The 18,760-nt window shown below is 53.9% G+C and overlaps 1 protein-coding gene across 1 annotated transcript in view; it reads right to left on the reverse strand.

Moving 5' to 3' along the window:
* Positions 1 to 9,249: 9,249 nt before the first annotated feature.
* The window catches only part of FAM83F (family with sequence similarity 83 member F), a 34,799-nt gene continuing 25,288 nt past the window's right edge, over positions 9,250 to 18,760 (reverse strand). The window contains exons 4-5 of the mRNA XM_058741209.1: positions 17,561 to 18,255; positions 9,250 to 10,896 (exon numbers count right to left, since the gene is read on the reverse strand). Coding sequence (XP_058597192.1) covers positions 10,847 to 10,896; positions 17,561 to 18,255 — 745 coding nt within the window. The 3' untranslated portion in view covers positions 9,250 to 10,846. The remainder of the gene's footprint in view (positions 10,897 to 17,560; positions 18,256 to 18,760) is intronic.

Genomic DNA, 18,760 nt, shown 5'->3' on the forward strand with positions numbered 1-18,760 from the left:
AAGGAAAATGATTTCCAAGTAAGATTGCTGTTTTTCTGATCACAAAGGTAACACTGAGTAAAAGATCTCAGACAGTATAGAAAGTTTTAAAGTAGAAGAGAAAAGCTCTCTCAAATCCCTACAAGAGCCAACTCCTTTTAAAAAGAGTATCTTCCCAGATTCTTCATGAATAGATCCACACATGGATTTCTTCTTCCAACAAACAGTGGTGTGTGGTTTAACGTGTGCACCCTGAGATCTCATTGCTCGGAACTGCAACTTTGGGTGGGGCCCATCCTCACTTTCTATACTTATGGGAAGGAGGCCAATAAATCAACCAAATATTTATTGTGGAGGATGATGGTTTCAAATTCCTGTTGCAGCAAATGACAAATTACCACCTGTTATGGGACTTTGGGGCTTGCTCAGGCTAGTGTAAAGTCAGTGAGTTGGGGGGGAGGGTTCGCTATGTCCACGGCCCTGGGGTTTATGGGTATCCTTTGGTGGTTGTGGAATCAATCCATGCCCTGAAAAGGCAGCCCAGGTCAGAGAACAGCATGCTAGAGTGCTCTCCTATGCTGTCTTTCTCATTTCTTCTCTGCATGCTACTTGGGGAAAATATTTTTTGTTTGTTTGTTCCAACTCACCCAGCTTTGAGAGTAAAAAAAAAAAACTTGTCAAGCCCTGCACAATTGTATTTAGGCCAAGTGCAGTATGTTCTTGGAGTGCTATACTATTCTTAGAGCTCTATATGTGGTATTCTATACAGCTGGCTTTTTGCTGGAAGGGAAGGCAGATTTAATGAGTGATAGCTGCCTTGGATGGCTACCAAAAGTGCTCTAAGCCATTCCAAGCAACAGGCCTTCCTTTTTTCCCTTGAGAGATTGCTCTGTGATCCCTGAACACATTGCACTGGCCTGGACAAAATCCAACGCAACGGGAATTTCTGCGAACGATTCTGCAATGACCCACAAGCCTGGGGTGACATAGCCAGCTGGATCCGCTCCAGCTCCGATTTCTGTGGCACAGGAGAACCCCATCCACCCTTCTCACTGGCCTCTCATTGCTATGAGACGTTTGGAAGTGTTTGTAAAACATTCTCCGCTTCTCCAAATGTATAACCATGGGAAGATCCCTGTAAAGGAACCTACTGACAGCTGATAATGCTCTCTGGAGCGGTGGGTGTGGCCAGAGCCAAGGCCAAGAGCAGTGGGGGAGGGGAATTTTCTAGAGGGTGCTGATTACAGAGGACATGCTCATAAGCATTTATTACATGTCTGGTAGCATTTATTGTGGAGCAGAGCCCTTGCGACAGACGCTGTGCCACTTCTAAATCACCTCTCATTTCTTATGACCACACTTCCTGAAAAGCTCCTAGTGAAGCAGCAAGCACTGGACTCCTGTTTGCTGGCCAACATTAGACCCACAGGAGGTTCACAAGAGAACCAGGAGAAGTGGCTGTTAACAATAGCTACCCTTCCATGAACACTTGCTTGCTGTGTGCCAGACGCGGAACTGAGGGCTTTATGTGGATCGTGGCAGTTAATCTTCACAGCAACCTTGGTTATCCCCATTTTCCAGATAGGGAAACTGAGGCACCGAAGGGCTGACTAATTTGCCCCAGGTCACCACAGGTAATAACCTCACAGCTGAAACCAGACAGTCTGACTCCAATGAGTAAGCTCCTTTCCTCGCTGCTGTGTTGCCCCTGAGACAACACTGCAGCTGGGGAGACAACCAGCCTCCAAAGGAACAGTTGCCCTCATAGCCTTTCTTATGTCAACTCCATGCTCGGCTGCCCTACAGACTCTGGGAAAGAGTCAGCTTCTTCCTGGTTAACTTTTTGCCTCTGGTGGTCCTTCTTCTGCCTCCTGGTTGTGAACCGGCTCTCCTCCCACCCTCTTCAAAGCGGCCTCCTCTCTTCCTGCCCCCTTTTTCTTCTATTTTCCTTTTCTCAGCTTCTTAAATAATGACCTGAGACCATCACCACCAGGGCCCCTTCCTTCTTTAAACCTGGCTTCGGGGCCCTAACTCTCTACCGACACTCCTTTCTCTAAGCTCATCTATGACCTCTTGTGGCCAAGATCCAAGAGGCTTGGATCTTGTGGCTCAGTTCTTGTTTCCATGGCTTCACCACTACGTTGTACTCAGAGAATCTTCTCTTGGCTTCCCAAAATAGCCAGCTTCCCTCCTACCTCTACAACTGTCCAGGCTCTTTTCCATACCACCTCTTTCTCTAAGCTCCTTCAAAGGAGTCTGTCTGCTCTTCTCTCCTTATGTTGCCTTCCGGGGGGCGTGGGGGTGGGGGTGGGGAGCTGGGCCATTGTCCTGCCTTTACCTCTAGGACTGCAGATTTTCATCTCTGTCTCCAGCCTTCATTCTGCAGCCAGCTTGCTGCTCATCTTGTGCAAGTCACGTAAACTGAGTGTCCATTTCTTGCCTTCTGAAATGGATATATTGAATCAGATTCGACTCTACAATAATGAGAAAGCCTGGAGTTTTTAAGCACATACCATGCCAGGCGGGACCAGCTACATAATTTGTGGCCATACAAAATGGAAGGAGGGGGCTCCTTGTTCCAAAACTATTAAGAATTTCAAGAGAGCAACAGCAGAACATTAAACCAACATGGGACCCTTCAGCTTTTAAGTGTGGGGCCCTATGGGACTGCGGAGGTTGGCTGTCCGAGAAGCCAGCCCTAAGTGCCAGTCACTATTCTAACAATTTTATATGGGTTAACTCAATCAGTCCTCATAACAACCTTCAGAGGTAGAATCAGATAAGGAAACTAAGGCAAAGAGAGGTTAAATAACTGTCCAAGATCATGTTTTTTAATCGGAGCTGAGAAAAATACCCGTTGGTCGCTGCTGTTGTGAGTCACACAGTAAAGGATGGTTTCCTTCCCTGAGACCCTAAACGGCCACGCCTGTCCCTTCCTCTGTGATTTTGCTGCCCTGGATGCCCCTCCCTCCTTCAGTACCAAGGTCTACACTTCCTTCAAAGCTCAGTTCCAGTCCCCTCTCCCCTCTAAGTGGCTTCTGGAGCAGAGAACTCAGGCAATCTCTCCTCCCCCAGAGTCTCTAGGTACCCTGTGTAGGGTCAGAGCCACCCCTAGCCTGGTCATGGGACTATTTATAGCCTTCGGAGCACTCACTTGCCCACTGCTTACTGTCTTAAGGCTCACTGATGACCAGTTCTACAAGGCTAGAGAGAAAACTTCTTTAAATCTCTCTCCTCAACCTTATAACAGCTTATGATAGCCTGTCTCACCCACCAGGCTGGCAGGCCTTGAGGGCAAATACTATATCTGAATTTTCACTACATCTTTGATACTTCTAATTCTCTTGAAATAATTCTTTCTCAGCTCTGGACCTTTCCCCGGAACGCCCTACCTCATTCTTTCTTCTCCCATTCACTCACTCCTCAGGTATTGGCTTAGAGATCACTTCCTCCCCTGGGAAGCCTTTCCTGACCTCCACCCATGGATTAAGTGCCTCTTTTAGGCTTCCGCACCACCCTCCCATCCTTCTCCATTATAATGCTCTCCTCCCTGTGTCCATCTTCCCAATGAGGTTATGAACACCTTGAGGGCAGAGACCAGGTCTGTCTTATTACATTGCCTTGTCACGCTAAGTTTGTTTGAACAAATGAATGAAGAAAAGTAAATATTAAATACGTGTTGGTTAAAACTCCAGGCTCTGTTATGGCTCTCAGCACAGGGCTGGGCACCTGATGGATGTTTATGTAAACTTACCAAATGGGTGAAAACCAACAACTCCAGAATTTCTGGGAAGAAGTAGGCTTGGTGGTAGCAATCTGGTTAAAGCAGCAATCTGGATGGTTCCTCTTTTTTTTTTTTTATTTTTTTTTAACGTTTATTCATTTTTGAGAGACAGAGACAGAGCGTTAGCAGGGGAGGGACACAGAGAGAGGGAGACACAGAATCTGAAGCAGCCTCCCAGGCTCAGAGCTGTCAGCGCAGAGCCTGACTCTGGGCGTGAACTCACGAACTATGAGATCATGACCTGAGCTGTAGTCGGATGCCCAACCCACTGAGCCACCCAGGCACCCCTGGATGGTTCCTCTTGACAGAATAATGATAAAGGATCCCAGCCGTGACAGTGGGGAGTTAGCGTTAGGCAGAAAAGTGTCCTGGGTCAGGGGTTCGCAAACAAGGGCTTGCCAGCCAAATCTAGCCACTGCCTGTGTTTGCATAGCCCACGAGCTAAGAATGATTTTTGTATTTTTAAGTGATTGGAAAAATTAAAAGAATATCTTGTGACACATGAAAATCATATGAAATCCAAATTTCAGGGTCTAGAAAGTTTCATTGGAACATAGCCACGCCCACTCATTTACATGCCAGCTGTGGTTGCTTTAGTGTTACAACAGCGATGGATACCACATGTCCACGAAGTCTAGAATGTTTACTATCTGGCCATTTACAGAAAAAGTTTGCCCTCCCCCCCCCATCTTACTTTTACCCCGAGGAGGAAAAGAAATGTGCTGCCCGCTGGCCACAAGGTGTCAGCATCTCACCACGGTGCTTTCAGACACATGGGCTCCTCTAAGGAACCACAGCCAGGACTACTGGTTCTGGGCCTCAGGCCCTCCCCTGCCCTTGAGCAACTCCCGGTCCCCCTGGGCAGCCAGCCTGGATGTAGTTGCAGAGGACTTGGCGTAAAAGCTGAAGAAAGTTAGGGAGGATCTGGAGCCCGTAGGGTATAGGACTGGCTTGGGAAGTCCAGTGGCTTGATACAGGTTGGCAGGCTTTTCTGGATGTGCTGTTTTTTTTATTTGGGGTTCTTTTTTGGTTTGGGTTTAATCTGTATTCTATAAATGAAGGAAATATCTGAACAAACTGATGTTGTTTATTTTATCCAAAACTATCAAGAATAGTTGTGGGACTTTTTCACAACCACATAAGACTGTGGCCCTCTTCCAAACTTGGAAACAACAAACCCACAGCGATGGAGTGGGGGTGGGTATGCACCGGGGAACATGGGGCCCTGCCAAGCAAAGCTGCTCACAAACAGCATCTCTGGCAGGGTTTCTCCACGTTTCTTTCAAAACCTGGGCCTTGAGGGACACCTGGGTGGCTCGGTTGGTTAAGGGTCCAACTTCAGCTCAGGTCATGACCTTGCGGTTTGTGACTTTGAGCCCTGCGTTGGGCTCTGTGCTGACAGCTCAGAGTCTGGAGCCTGCTTTGGATTCTGTGTCCCCTTCTCTCTGTGAGCTCACGCTCTGTGTCTGTCTCTATTTCTCTCTCTCAAAAATAAACACAAAAAAACCCCAAAAACCCAACCCTCAGCCTTGAAACTTCTTCCAGTTGACGGGAATTTAGCCCTGTGTGCCAACCACTCAATGTGAAAGCAGGCAGAGAATCCAGGAGAGAATGTCCTAAGAGGGAAATGATAAATCCCTCACTAGAACACACCGCCAGAAGCATGAGCTGGTAACTAAGCTTCCCTGAATGTTAGCCGCTGTGCTAAGTGCTTTACTCCCCTCGGCCTCTGGAAAGTGGCACCAAGACTATCCCCATTTTACACAGAAGGAAACTGAAGTTCCAGGTGGGAGGCAGTTTGCTGGGTCATTTAGCTAGCACGTGGCAGAGTGGGGAATCCAGCGCCAAACTGTCCATCCTGAGGACTATCCTCTGGCCACCATATGCCTCAGCTAAGGTCAAAGCAAACGGCATGCCCCAAAACACAAGCTCTGCCTGGGCCTTCCTTGCCCACCCTTCATCCTCAGGCCTACCTCACAGTCAATTGAAGGAACAAATGAATAAAGTCTTCCAAGTGCTGCAGTGAAGTGCCTCTCCTTGTCCAATCACCTAACTTCCAAGACCTTCCAGAGAGAGACGAGCCAGCTCTTCCAGCTGCACTCAGGAAATACGAATCACAGGCCTGGTTCTGGGTTCTTAGCACAGGATGGCATGCGCTTCTCCCTTGCTTGTGCTCAGTGGACCGTGGCCACTGCAGGCATGCTGCCTCTTCTTGCGTTTTCCTCCTTCCTTCCTCTGGGCTCCCCATGCTCTTGCTGGTTTCTGTGGCAGGTCCTAGCTGGTCTCCTGTGACGTGGACGTCTGTTCCTGGAGTTGCTTTGTAGTGGCTGCAGACAATACCTAACTTCTAGCCACTTTACTGGATGAAAACTTGTCTCCAACTGGCTGTCACTTGGAGAAGCCATGTGCAGTAATATTGCTCTAGATGGGTCCACATAACCAGATTCTAGCCCTACCCATGACTTATTGGGTGGCTGGACAAATTTCTTCACCTCAAGGCCCTCACCTCCTTGTCCCGTCTTTGTGTTAGCAATTTGAAAGGAAGCATGCCGTCACCCCTGAGCCGCCAGAGGGGCCTGGAGACGCGGCCCACCCAGTCTGGAGCAACTGGGAGAGGAAGACTGTCCACTGAGGACACATGCTGAAAGGAGAAGTCTTCCCTGAGGAAAAGATTTGTTTTCCACAGGAGCGTTTTGTGTTAGCAGGGGAGGGGCAGAGAGGGAAGGAGATACAGAATCAGAAGCAGGCTCCAGGCCCTGAGCTGTCAGCACAGAGCCGGACGTGGGGCTCGAACCCACGAACCGTGAGATCATGACCTGAGTCAAAGTTGGGCGCTTAACCGACTGAGCCACCCAGGCGCCCCATGAAAGACGTAGCAGTTCCCAGGAAATTAGGTAGCAGAGAGCAGAATCCTGTTTGGCCTCCATGCACGGTCTCAGAATGTTGGGAACAAGACTGAAAGGGTCATGATCAATTCTGGAGCCTCTGACACCACCCACGTTGATTAGCCTGGCTTATTATCTGTATCAAGTGGCTGTCAAGTTTTCAATCATTTAACAATGAAGTAGATACTGTGGATACAACAGTGACCCAGACAGATGGACAGAACTACAACTACAACTACGACTTCTGGGTAGGCACCCCAAGGACAGAATGGGTACCTATCAGCTGCTGGCTGATCTAGCAATTACTCAGCCTAAGAACACACTCACGCGTACACCTGCCAGCTTTCGGCCTTCTCTGGGGTGCGTATGCTCTCAACCTTGGTCCGGCTCAGCTTGCTAAGCCTGGGGTGCTTGTTCTGCACCAAACCTCCTGCCACTGGAACAGCAGTGTGGACGATTACAGTGACAGCTGCTGGGCCCTCTGGGCAAGGAGGAACGACTGTGGCACACAGCCAGGTGATAAACTACACCCACCGTGCATGGCAGGGCTTGTTTGCTGCTAAGGGGGCTTTGCTGTTGTTTACTTGTGACGCTCCAGGTAAGCAGTTCCCACCTGGCCTGACTTGGAGAGCGTGGAAGTTTCTCTGCTGTCGGCCCTGGCTGCCTTTTGGGGGTGAGGACGCTGTTGGGCAAGCACACGGGAATGTCCAATGGTGCTTTTCCATGTAGGACTTGACTGACGCTAAAGGGAGGGGAACAGATTGGGAGGAAACCTTAACGGGGTGCTCTGTGGAGTGAGGCAGATGTGCGCACATAAACACACCTGTTCTAGGGAGCACAAGGCAGTGAGGAGCTAAGCAAGGTAACGGGAACAAAGATAGAAGATACATGTCGGTCACAGAAAGCAAAATCTTTGGCAAATGAACCCACCTCTCTGGGCCAAGGCGTTCTGGCAAACAAAGGCAACTGCTTTATAGGAGCATGCACACGAAAGCACGTCAGAGAAGCAGCCCGTTGGGCATTAAGGCTACCCAGAGCAGTCTTTCTCAACTGGGTGACTTCACCTCCTGGGGACAGTTGGCAACGTCCGGACACATTCTTGGTTGTCTCATGAGGAGAGGTGCTACTGGCATTTAGTACGTAGAAGCCAGGGGTGCTGTAAACATCCTGCAATGTGTCATTCTCCCAATGGAGAATTTTGTGGCTCTAAAGTGTCACCAGTGTTGAAGGTGAGGAGCCCCGAGCTAGAGGAGCAGGCTTAGATCTGCATTTTAGGTGACATGGCAATCCCACGTACCCCCTCATCTGAAAAATGGGAACAAGGCCCGGGCTGCTCATCACACGACTTTGGGAAGCTCAAGCCCCAAATGCCCAGGAAAACGTTTTTGCAACAGGGCTCTTTCCTGAGCTCTTCTTAGTTTGAAGCCTGCAGGTGACTGAAGCATCTGGCACAGTCACTGGCATATAGTAGGGGTTCAGTAAATTAAAAAGAAAATCATCATAGAAAAAAAAAAAAAAGGCCCACTTCCCCTCTCTGGACTGTTTTCTCCACTTTCAAGGGCACCTTTTTTGCCTCTTCTATTAAGTTCTACACAGGCAGAGGTAGTGTTGTTAGGAGAGGCTGTGTTGAAAGCACCCTTGAATGACCAGGGATAGGACTAACCATCCCCAGGGGACACATGGCACAGGAGACTGGGAAGTTTTGCCGACTCTCAAGGGAGAGCCTTCAGCCCTGCGCAGGGGTCCTGTACTCCCCGCTCCCACGTGGCAGGATCCAGGTGGCAGCCGCCCCAGGGTCTCGGCCCTCAGCTGCCTCTGCTCATCAGAGGTCAGCGTGCCCAAGGAGCTGTGCCACTTGTTGGCACTCAGCCTACGGAAACTGGACGCAGAGTGGGCAACTTGGTGGCGGGGGGGGGGGGGGGGGTGTGGGAGGGCCCCATACCGAGAGTGCTGCTTCATCCCTGCCCCCTCCCGGAGGCCTTCCCACGTGACTGGGCCTGTGAATGCTGCAGGAGCCTCATTTTAGTGCTTCAAGATCCCCAGCAATCTTTGGACTGCTGTCTCGTTCCAAGGCCCTCACAGCCGGAGAGGCTCAGAGGCCATCTTGTCCAGACCTCCGAAGGGGAGGAGGAGACAGGCCGTGGTGGAGGCAGGTGTCCCGCCTCAGCCGCCAGCCCTCCGCCCACTATACGGCGGTGCTTCCTCATGCTCTCCCACCTCTGTGCCTATGAAGAAAGTGAGAAGATACTGTCTTGGCACGTGGGGAAACTGAGGCAGAAAGGGCAGGCCGGGCTCGAGGCTGCAGTGACTGGGAGCTTCCAGTGTGGATCCTCCCACATGTCAGGCCTGGGAAAGAACAGGGCCCGCTTTGGGTCAGGAGAGGGGAAGGGGTGCCATAGGCCAGCTTCTCTTGTGGGGGGCTGGGCACAGAGAGGAAGCCCTTGGGAAGAGCCCTTAGGAGCTGGTCCCTTCCCCGGGCCTCCTGCCTTGTCCCCAGAGGCGTCTACTCTCCCCACCAAGGGCGATCTTGTCCCCCTACCACCACCCTCCACTCCCCCGGTTTCCTCTCTCCCTTCCTTCCCCTCCAGAACAAGCACGTGCCACATTGCCAGCACTTCCCAGGAAGTGTTTAATCCTCATAGAAGCTCAGGGAGGTGGGTTGGGGATCCCCTGCCCCCCCACCCAACACCCTAGAAGCTAGCCTCAAGATAGAGAGGAGCCCCTGGGAACCAGGCTCACCTTTCCTTTCCCTGTTCCCTCCCCTCCTACCACGAGAGGCCAGGTTCTCCAGCAACTGCACTGGGCCATCCCACCTCCTGCTTTGCCTCAGTGCCCCCAGTGCCCTCCCTCAAGCCACCACCTCTCCCCCAGGTGCTGCTGGTGCCCCAGGGTTTTTGCAGAAGGAAAGACACAAAGACAAGAGTTTGGTTCAGAAGAGGCTGAAGGAGGCCACCTGGGGGCGCTTCCACTGGGCGATGTGGGCCCCTCCGCCCCCCCCCCCCCCCCCCGTGGCTAGGGCCCCCCAGCAGTCGGCTCTCAGAGCCTGAAGTTTGGCAATTTCTCTGTTGTCCATTCCAGAAATCTCTCCTCAGACCCCATCAGTCACACAAGTGGGGAGGGGGCAATGTGCGACTTTAGGCTGCTGTCCCTGGCCAATGTTGTGGCAATGAGGGGAGGCTAAGGCTCCTAAATGCAGCCTGTCCTTTGGCAGGAGACGAAGGCCGGTCTTTGGCTGGAATGTAACTAGAGCAGGCACACTGGCTGGTGAAGGGGGCTGAGGGCTATCTCAGGGGTGGGGGAAAGGACAAATGCTCTCGTCTGCAGGGCTCAACCTCCCATACTGCTTGAGCCTTCCACTCCCAACCAAGCTCTCCCTCCCTGCCCTGGGCTGCAAATCAAGGCACATTAAAGGGAAGCAGCAGCCCCAGCTAAAGGCACTAGGAGAATCCCCGTACGTGCTTGCGGCAGGCAACAGCCAAGGGGGTCTGGACCACTGGCGCGGAGACTGCTAAGACAGCGGGGAGGGAGGGGAAGGAGACTTCAGTACAAGAGCCCTCTGAATGGCAGAGTCAGATCCTGGCACTGGCTGAGGAGAGGCCTTCCCCTCATTTCACTCTGGGTCTAGTACGGGAGCCTTGCAGGAACCAGGCTGGGAAGGTGACAGCGGCCGGCGCCCCGGCTGCCCTAGCTGCCCCTTCCACCCTGAGTTCAGAGACTTGGGGAAGACTGGCTCCCTGGCTCTGAGCCCCATCCTCTTCCCTCATATCCCACCAAGCCTCTTGGGGGACAGAAGTACCAGGAAGCCCGGGGAAGGAGAAGTTAGGGGGCTGGGGCTGCCCTGGAGACCCTATCGCATTGGGCTCACCCCATCTGGGGACCTGCAGGGCAAGGCTGGCCCAGTGGAGGGAGGGGGTCTGGCATAAAGGAGAGCAGACATTAGTCAAGCTTCCACTTCATGTAAACAAGAAGGAGTGACCCCTGCCCGGCGGCGACAGTCTCACGGCGGTGGCGTGTGATTGTCTTGATGTGCTGCCGACTCTCACATCTGGGATTGAGGGTCCCTGAGGCCAGGATGGAGGCTGTTGGGCAGGAAGCAAGTAAGGGTCCGAAGTGCAAACTGGCGCAGGGTTTGACCTGTATTCTCCATAGGACAGGGCTGGGGCATCCACAGGTCCTGCCCACTGCTGGCCTGTGTGGCTCAGGAGATCACGCAATTGCTGGCCTTGGAAGGACTGGGATTCGTTTTGCCTGCAGAGACAAGGGACACAGGCGAAGGAGGACGTTAAGTGAAGCGCTCAGCAGACTCGCCTCCCACTCCTCTCCTATGCACAGCTCAAGCCTCAAATTTGGGGGCTGGGGTCACTGTCTCCCTGCCAAGCTGCTGATCTGGAGTCAGTAGGGCCCCCCCACCCCCAGGAAAGCAAAAGGAAAGGTTCTCCCAGTCCGGTCTGGTCGTCTCAGCTAGATTGTCACTGATTGGGATATCCAAGGGATCTGCCATCTCCTGACCTCAGCGGTGGGGGCGGGGGAAGGATCCAGAACCCTAATCCACAGCTACAGTCAATGACTTAAAAGTCTCTCCAAGAGGCAGTTTGCCAGAAGCTAATACTGTATGCAGCCTCACAGCTTACAAAGCACAACCAGTCGTTCTCTCAGGTAATCCCGCCTGGGCGGCTGCACTTGGAGAAGGTAGCATTAGCCCTGTCTTACAGCGAGGCACGGGGGGCCACCAGCTCCCGGAGTCAGTCAGCGCCGGCAGCCGCCACAGCCCTCCACATCCAGCGTCAGCTCCTGCCACTGAGCAGGCGTCCCGGGAAGGGGCCACCAGGGTCAGCAGGCTGACTGAGAGCCAGGTACCGTGGCACAGACCACACGTTCGGGGGGTGGGGGGTGGTTTTGAGAACAGAGGATAAGGGAGCGCACTTCACCGAGGGGAAAGGGGGAGAGAACGCTGTTTTTCTCCTGGCCAGAGAAGCCGGTTTCTCCCAGCCCCCTTCCAGCCATTTTTGCTTCCTTTACAATCCCAAGCAGAGAGGCCTGGGGCTCCTTTGGCTGGATCCCTGCTGTGGGAGCTGCGGGGGAAGCAGGGAGCTGGGAGGCAGCCCTGGCCTCCGAGGTGGCCTCTGTCCTCAGGGGCGCTGGCTGTCTTCCTCCCAGGTGGGAGCTGCTGAGTTATTTCCTGCCGGTCCCTCCCTACACTGCAAGGGTCACCTCCCCTGCGTTCACACCACCATCCCAGATCACTCCAGCTGTGAATTTAATTAAGGTGGCGGCTGCCTCCTCTCTGGGCCATTAGCAAGGGAGACACTGAACAGGTTCGACTGCAGCAAACCCCCCCCCCGCCCCCCCCGCCCCCAGGCTAACCACCACCTGGTCTGTGTGGACTGGACTCACTCCTCAGGACTTGCTACAGGTCCTGCCTGGCCTCCTTGGGGACCAAGCCTGAGGCGTTTAAGGCTTAGAGGAGGAGGGAGGGGAGCAGGACGACTGTGCCGCCCCCTCCCTGAGGGCTCCAAGGGTCAAGGAGCATGGGTCATCTTCCGAGCCAGGCCGTGTCTGATGCAGCTCTGCCCAAGTGATTACTGCTGCTGTCCCTCAGTCCCCTTGCTGCGGCAATGGACACAGCCATCCCGGCTTCCTCTCTGCAGTGGCTTGTTTTATGTGCTTGGCCTACTGAGCAGATGCTGAGTTCCTCCCCTGAGGCAGCAGCATTTTAGAGGCAGGTAAGTGGATCGATCCCTGCATCAGGAAGCAGGGGCAGGAGTATGGCTTAGAGGAGCCTGCTTCCTAAGACTGAGCTCTGCCCCCGCTCCTGCCCTCCTGCTCAGAGAAGCCGGGAGCGGCAGGGCCGAAAGCCCAAGTTTGCCTGGGTGTGCTTCCCACTCGTTCCAGAAAGCTGACAGATGCCTGCAGAGGTTCTTTGGACACAGGATTCATCCGCATGCCTCGGACAGAGAAATTGGTTTGAGGGCGAATTCTCTGTGTTCCGTCATTCCTTCAGTGTCATTCCTTCAGTGTCATTCCTTCAGTGCCCATTGACTAAGAGCCCACCACGTGCAGGTGTTCGGCGAGACTGGGGAGAATCAGACCTGCTCAGCTTCACAGGGAAGAAAACATGAACGGCCATGGGCAGTCCAAAGGGAAGGTCAAACTTCAAAGGGAGATAACACTGTAGTAAGACTGAAAGTAGGTGTGGGGGAGGAGGAGGCACCTGGGGCACCAGCCAAGGACCCGTGGGCTCTACCTCCCTATGGATTTCAGGACTTCATATTCCCCTTTTCTGGAAGATTCGTCTTCTGGATGTCCACACAGCTGTCTCCCTCCCTTCATTCAAGTCTCTGTTCAAATACCCCTTTGTCCCTTTGTCCGAGAGGCCTTCCCAATGACCCTTTATGAAAGGGTCATTGCCCTCCTCTGCCCCTCTCTTTCTAGTACGGTATTCACTCCGTAAGGGCAGGGACTTTGCTTGTTTTGTTCACTGTTGTACCAGGAACTTAGAGCAGTGCTTGGCACACAGCAGACATTGCATAGATATGTACTTGTTGAGTAAAATGTATGACCAGGCAGCGGCAAGCTACTTAAAGGTTCAGACCAATACTAACAATAATAGCGGCATCAATAGATACTGACCGGGTGAGGTACATGCCCTCACTCACCTAGATGGTGATGAAAGCCCTGGCTAGGCCCAAGAGAACCCGGAGGGGCATAGGGATTATGGCATATGCCGGTGAGAATAAGGATGCTTGCCTCTTTTCCAGAACCGAGCAGGATCAGTTCCTCGAAGGATGCTCACCTGGCTCCCCTCACCTTGCTGTGTGGTTGGGGCCCTGGCTGGTAACCAAGCTTGGGTTTATCAAATCAGACCTTCAGCAGGAGCTGGGGCATGACCCACGCGCCTCAAGAGTGACACTGAATTCTGAAACTCTGTCTTCATAAGACAGCTCTTGAGTAGACTTATCCTGGAACTGGAGGCCCACAGGCCCCTTATGGAGCTCGGAACCCCAGAAGCACTTTCCCAACCTTCTATCTTGGACAGGGGCCCAGATTTCCCAGAGAGATATCTGAGACCTCCAGCTCCTGGGGGCGACACAGAAGAGCCTGAAGTCCCAAATCCAGGAGCCCAGCAGCCACAGCACTAGGAACCAGACCACATTGCCAGCTATGGTGGCTCCCCCATGCATGAATCACCGGAATCGAGGAGAGTTCTAGAAATGCAACTGTTGCTGCAGTCACCTCAGAGAACTCTGGGAAAAGCGCGGGCAAGAGGACTTTGGAAGTTGGTGACCTAGAGGCACTCTGGGCTGTAAATGGCCACTCTCTTCTTCCTCTCCACTGGTGGGATACCAGGGGGACAATCCATTGTGTAAGAAGCCTCTGGCCCCTTCCAAAACATCTTTAAAGATGTAGGGAAATGGCACTAACCCTAACTTTCCAGAGATAACCAGGATGCTTTGTGCAAGGCCCTGGGAGGCAAGAGATCACAATGCCCTTTCTCACTGCATGACCATGGACGTAGAGGCTTGCCTCTCTGCACCTCCTGTCTGTGAAACGATGTCATCAGGCAGGATGGTTGTGAATTCTGTGTGAAGGCACTTAGCATGTATCCACCCAGCATCTGCTCAGGGAACGTCTGTGCCTTTCTTCCCTTAACCATGGTCAAGAGTGTTGGCCATTTCCCAGTGATCTTCCTGGAGGGGCTGGGAGTGGCCCCAGGACATCACCTGGAACTTCTTCTCCTAGGCTGGTAGCCTCATGAGAGCAGGGCTTTGTCCAAGTGTCATCATAATCTGCTGCTCTGGGGACTCCCCACATGGACCCAGGACACTTGTTTAAAATGCAGATTCCTGAGCCCAGGCCAGTGGTAGACTCCTATGTTGTCGTTGTTGTTGTTTTTGAGAGACAGACAGAGTATTAGTGGGGGAGGGACACAGATAGAGGGAGACACAGAATCTGAAGAAGGCTCCAGGTGCTGAGCTGTCAGCACAGAGCCTGAAGTGGGGCTCGAACTTGTGAACCATGAAATCATGACCTGAGCCGAAGTTGGATTCTCAACCGACTGAGCCACCCAGGTACCCCTCCTCACTGGGTTTTAATAAGGCTCTCCAGTGAATGCTGCTCCCTGAGATTGGGATCTCTGCCCAGAGGGCCTGTCCCAAGCTCCTGGATGGACACTGGTGGCAGGCTTGGGAAAAGGTGCTAAGTGCATCCAGCACAGAAACAAGGTCTCAGCTGAGAGAAAAACCAGAAGGAAAAGCAGTTTAGCTTCCACCAGTAGAGGGCGCAATGAGCCTTCTCACCACGAGGCAAGGGGGTGGGGGCTGCAACCCCATGTACCCCCCCACCTGGATCCCCAGACCTAAAGGAAGGAATTTCCAAAGGTTCTCCCAAGGGCCACACTTGGGCTTGCAAACATTTGCATGCTGTTTGACAACTATATACTTCACCAAGCAATTTTACAGGCTGCCAGCACTTAGCTTTCTATTTTTCTCTTCCACCACCCTGTCCATCAGCTCAGGCTCTCCCTTGACAAGAGGGTGGCAGGGAGAGAGCAGACAGTCAGAATCAGGAGCTCAAAGGGACCTCAGAAACCCTCCCTGGCTTAACTCCTCCTCTTCTCGAACAGGAAACCGCCCCAGGGAGGGGAAAGGATATGTCCAGGGCATGGGGAGCAAAGTACTGGGAGCTGAGATCCCACATTGATATCTATTCTGATGATGTTCTGCATGTTCACTGTAGGAAAAGGATCCTTTCCTTAGATGAGGGCCCTAAGCTAAAGTGATTCCCTCCCAGGTGACGTTCCGAGAGTACTGAAATTACTAGTCCCAACCTTGGGGGCCCCATGCCGTCAGGAACACCACCCTCCGGCGCACAGAGTCCTAGTGACTTAGCTTCTGCCTGAGACGAGGCACTAGGACAGTCCAGATGCAGCCAAACATTTGGGAGGCTGGAGGCCAATAAAAGGGCCTTTGGGGAGAGGAGTCCGGCTTCTCGCCTCTGCCTTTGAGGGAAGCAAGCAGCAGGGAGAGGAAAGGTCTCATTAGCAACCTGAATTTCAGGCCCTTGGGAACTGGATACTCAGCCAGGTGGGCAGAGGCTGGGCTGCGGGAGGCCAGTCTGTATTTCTTCTTAAGGATAGAGAAGGACCGGTGTGATCCTCCGGGCATCCCTGGCGCCTTCCTGACCATGTGCCGTGTGTCGGGCACTCAGGAGAGGAGCTTCCCCAGGGTGCACTTGCACGTGCTCGGCTGGCTCCCGGGCACCACGTGCAAACACTCAGAGGGCAGCAGCAGTGACCGTCTAAGTCTCCAAGCAGGGGAACTGGCTGCTGAGACTTAGGAAACGCAGCAGGGAGGAAACGCAACGGGCCTTGCGTTTCTATGGAAACAGCACCTCAGGGTGAGGGGCTGAAGGGAGAGGAAACTTCAGCTTCACTTCCAGCTTCACCTCCAGTTAGGACTTGGGAAATGGCCCTTTTGTGGCTGGGCTTGCCCCTCCTTCTCCCTTCCCTGCCAGGTGTTCACCATGGCAACCCTCCCTCTAAACAAGAGGTGCAAAGCAGCAAAGCATCTGGTGTTGGGGGCGCCGGGGAGCCCAGGAGGGAATGGGATGGGTGGGGGGGGGCAGCCACCCCTCCCTGACAGGACACGGGCCCTGGCCTGGGTTTGAGTCCTGGCCCCACTACCACTTACTGTGCCCTGGGACCACCTAATTCACCTGTCCGAGCTTCCGCCAGCCCCCTCTGTGGTTGTTGGTGAGGGCCAAGTGAGAGGGAAAGCATCTAGCGAAGGGCCTGGCACATGCAGGTGCCCCATAAATGCTTCCCAGCCAAGTGGAAGTATGGCATTGGCGTTCCTGCTGTGCCCCAAATTTGTAGGGACTCCCGGGCCTGTCTTAACTTTAAGAACCACAGACTGAGTGTCAGTTTCTGTAGCAGGGCGGGGGAATCAGCAGAGGGGAAGATAGCTGTGACTCTTACACTGAAGCACAAACAGGTCAAAGCTGGGGGTGTGGGGGGCACAGGAGTCCTGGAGGCACTCGGGCCGCCCAGGGCAAGGTCCCACCATCAGCTACCTGGCCAGGTGGGAGGCCAGGCTCACTGCTGCAGTGAGAAATCCCGGCCACAGGAGAAATCCCAACACGGAGCCCCCTTCGACTCAAAGACGCTGCCACGAGAAAAGGTACCAGCAGCAGTCCCGGCTGTCACCACCAGCCTCTGGAAAGGCCATACCGGAGACTGTTCTGGAGAAAGATAAAGGTCCAGACCTCTAGGGGATCCCAGAGAGACACTGCCAGCAGGAACGATCTCTCCCAAATGCAAGCAGCATGGCAAACACCACTAATCAAATAAGCACAGGGAAGAACCAAGTCAAACTGTTTAAAACAGAAAGGAGGAAAGTGGGTCAGAGCATTGGTGGGGCACAGGGAGGGCGGGGTGTGTCTGCCCAGGTTGGATCGCGAGGACAGGTGATCTGGCAAGGAACACATTTTCGAGAACGAGTCCTAGACTCAGAGGCAGAGGTCAGGCGTGGGTCAGGCCACTCAGCTGCTTCGTGCCTGCTTCTTCCCTGACAGAGGAGAAAGTTGCCGAGCCTCCAGTACTAGAAACGCCGGCTCTCAGACTACTCCGCGTGCGGCACTGCTCTGAGCACTTTGTCCTCAGAACGGCTGAGCGAGGCAGGTGTCCTCCCGGCTTTTAGACAAGAGGACGTGACCCCGGGCCCGTGGTGGTAGGCTCGCCATCACAAGGCAGAGAAAGGCCAGGGCCGGGTGGGAACTGAGGACCGTCTTGGCCTCAGAGCTCCCGCTCTCTGCATACAGCAAGCTGCCTTTCCGCAGATGGGAGGCGCCGCTCCCGGACGAGGCCCGGAGGCCCGGGGAGCACCGGGCACAGGGCAGAGGGCAGAGGGCTCACCTGAGATGTCAGCGCTGGAGCCCTCGTTGGACTTCTTCCCCGGCACAAACTCCACTTCCGCAAAGGTCTCGGTGGAGAGGGAGCTGGCTGTGCCATTGGGTGCCGCGGGCCTCTTGGCCCGGCGACTGAAGAACCTGTTGCTAAAGCGCTTGCCCTCCTTGGGCGGAGTGGCCTCCCCGTTGGCGGCTTCTCCCTTGCCGTTTCGGACAAGCGCCTCGCGGGGTTTGGGCTTCGGGTCCATGTGCAGGTGGGAGATCGCCCTGCCGTCCTTCCGAATCAGCTCTCCAGAGGGAACGGGCTCCACGGGGGGCAGCACCTGCTCCAGCGTGACCAGGTCACTCAGGAAGCTCTCCAGGCGCCGGGCCGCCTCGCCGCCTCTGCTGCCCTCCTCCTGCCCCTCGGGGTCGCCCCTGGCATCCTGCTGCTGCCGGGCGGCCCAGCGCATCATCTCGCCCGGCGGATGGCGGCTGCCTACCACCAGGGCGTACTTGGGGTTGATCAGCTTGCGAGCCACGGTGGAGGAGTAGTTGGGGCCGAGCCTCCCGGCACCTCCCGCCAGGCTCAGCTCCTGGTACAAGTTCACCTCCTCGGAGATGGCATACAGCTCCCGGAACTCCAAGTCAAAGGGCTCCACGTTCTGCCCTGTCAGGAGGAGGAGAAGGTTCCTGTCCACGTAGGAGGAGCTCCAGGTGAACCTGGGAACGTGGGGACAGAAAAACACGACATGTGGGCCCAGCCCGTGGCCTCGCCCTGCCAGCAGCCCCTTGGCAGTCCCTCTCAACACCCCACTGCCCCTGCCCCAACCTGATCTACCGCTGAGGCCAGATGCCTTGCTGGCCGGTGGGAGACAGCTCCTGGCCTTCTCGCTGGGGTGCTCTCCCTCTACCGACCCACATCCTTCCTCCCTCTTTTCCAGGTCTTGGCCTCAAATGCAGAAAGCAGGCAAGGGCATGGGAAGTCAGGCCTGGATTCCAACCTGGTTTCTTTTTTTTTTTTTTCCTAGATACATATTATTTATTTAATCATTTAATTATTTAATTACCTATCTATCTATTTATATTTTAAAGTTTATATCCAAGTTAGTTAACATATAATGCAATAATGATTTCAGGAGATTTCTGTGATTCACCCCCTACGTATAACACCCAGTACTCATCCCAACAAGTGTCCTTAATGCCCCTTACCCATTTAGCCCATTCC

Source organism: Neofelis nebulosa, chromosome 8 (assembly GCF_028018385.1).
Source record: "Neofelis nebulosa isolate mNeoNeb1 chromosome 8, mNeoNeb1.pri, whole genome shotgun sequence".
Taxonomy (NCBI): domain Eukaryota; kingdom Metazoa; phylum Chordata; class Mammalia; order Carnivora; family Felidae; genus Neofelis; species Neofelis nebulosa.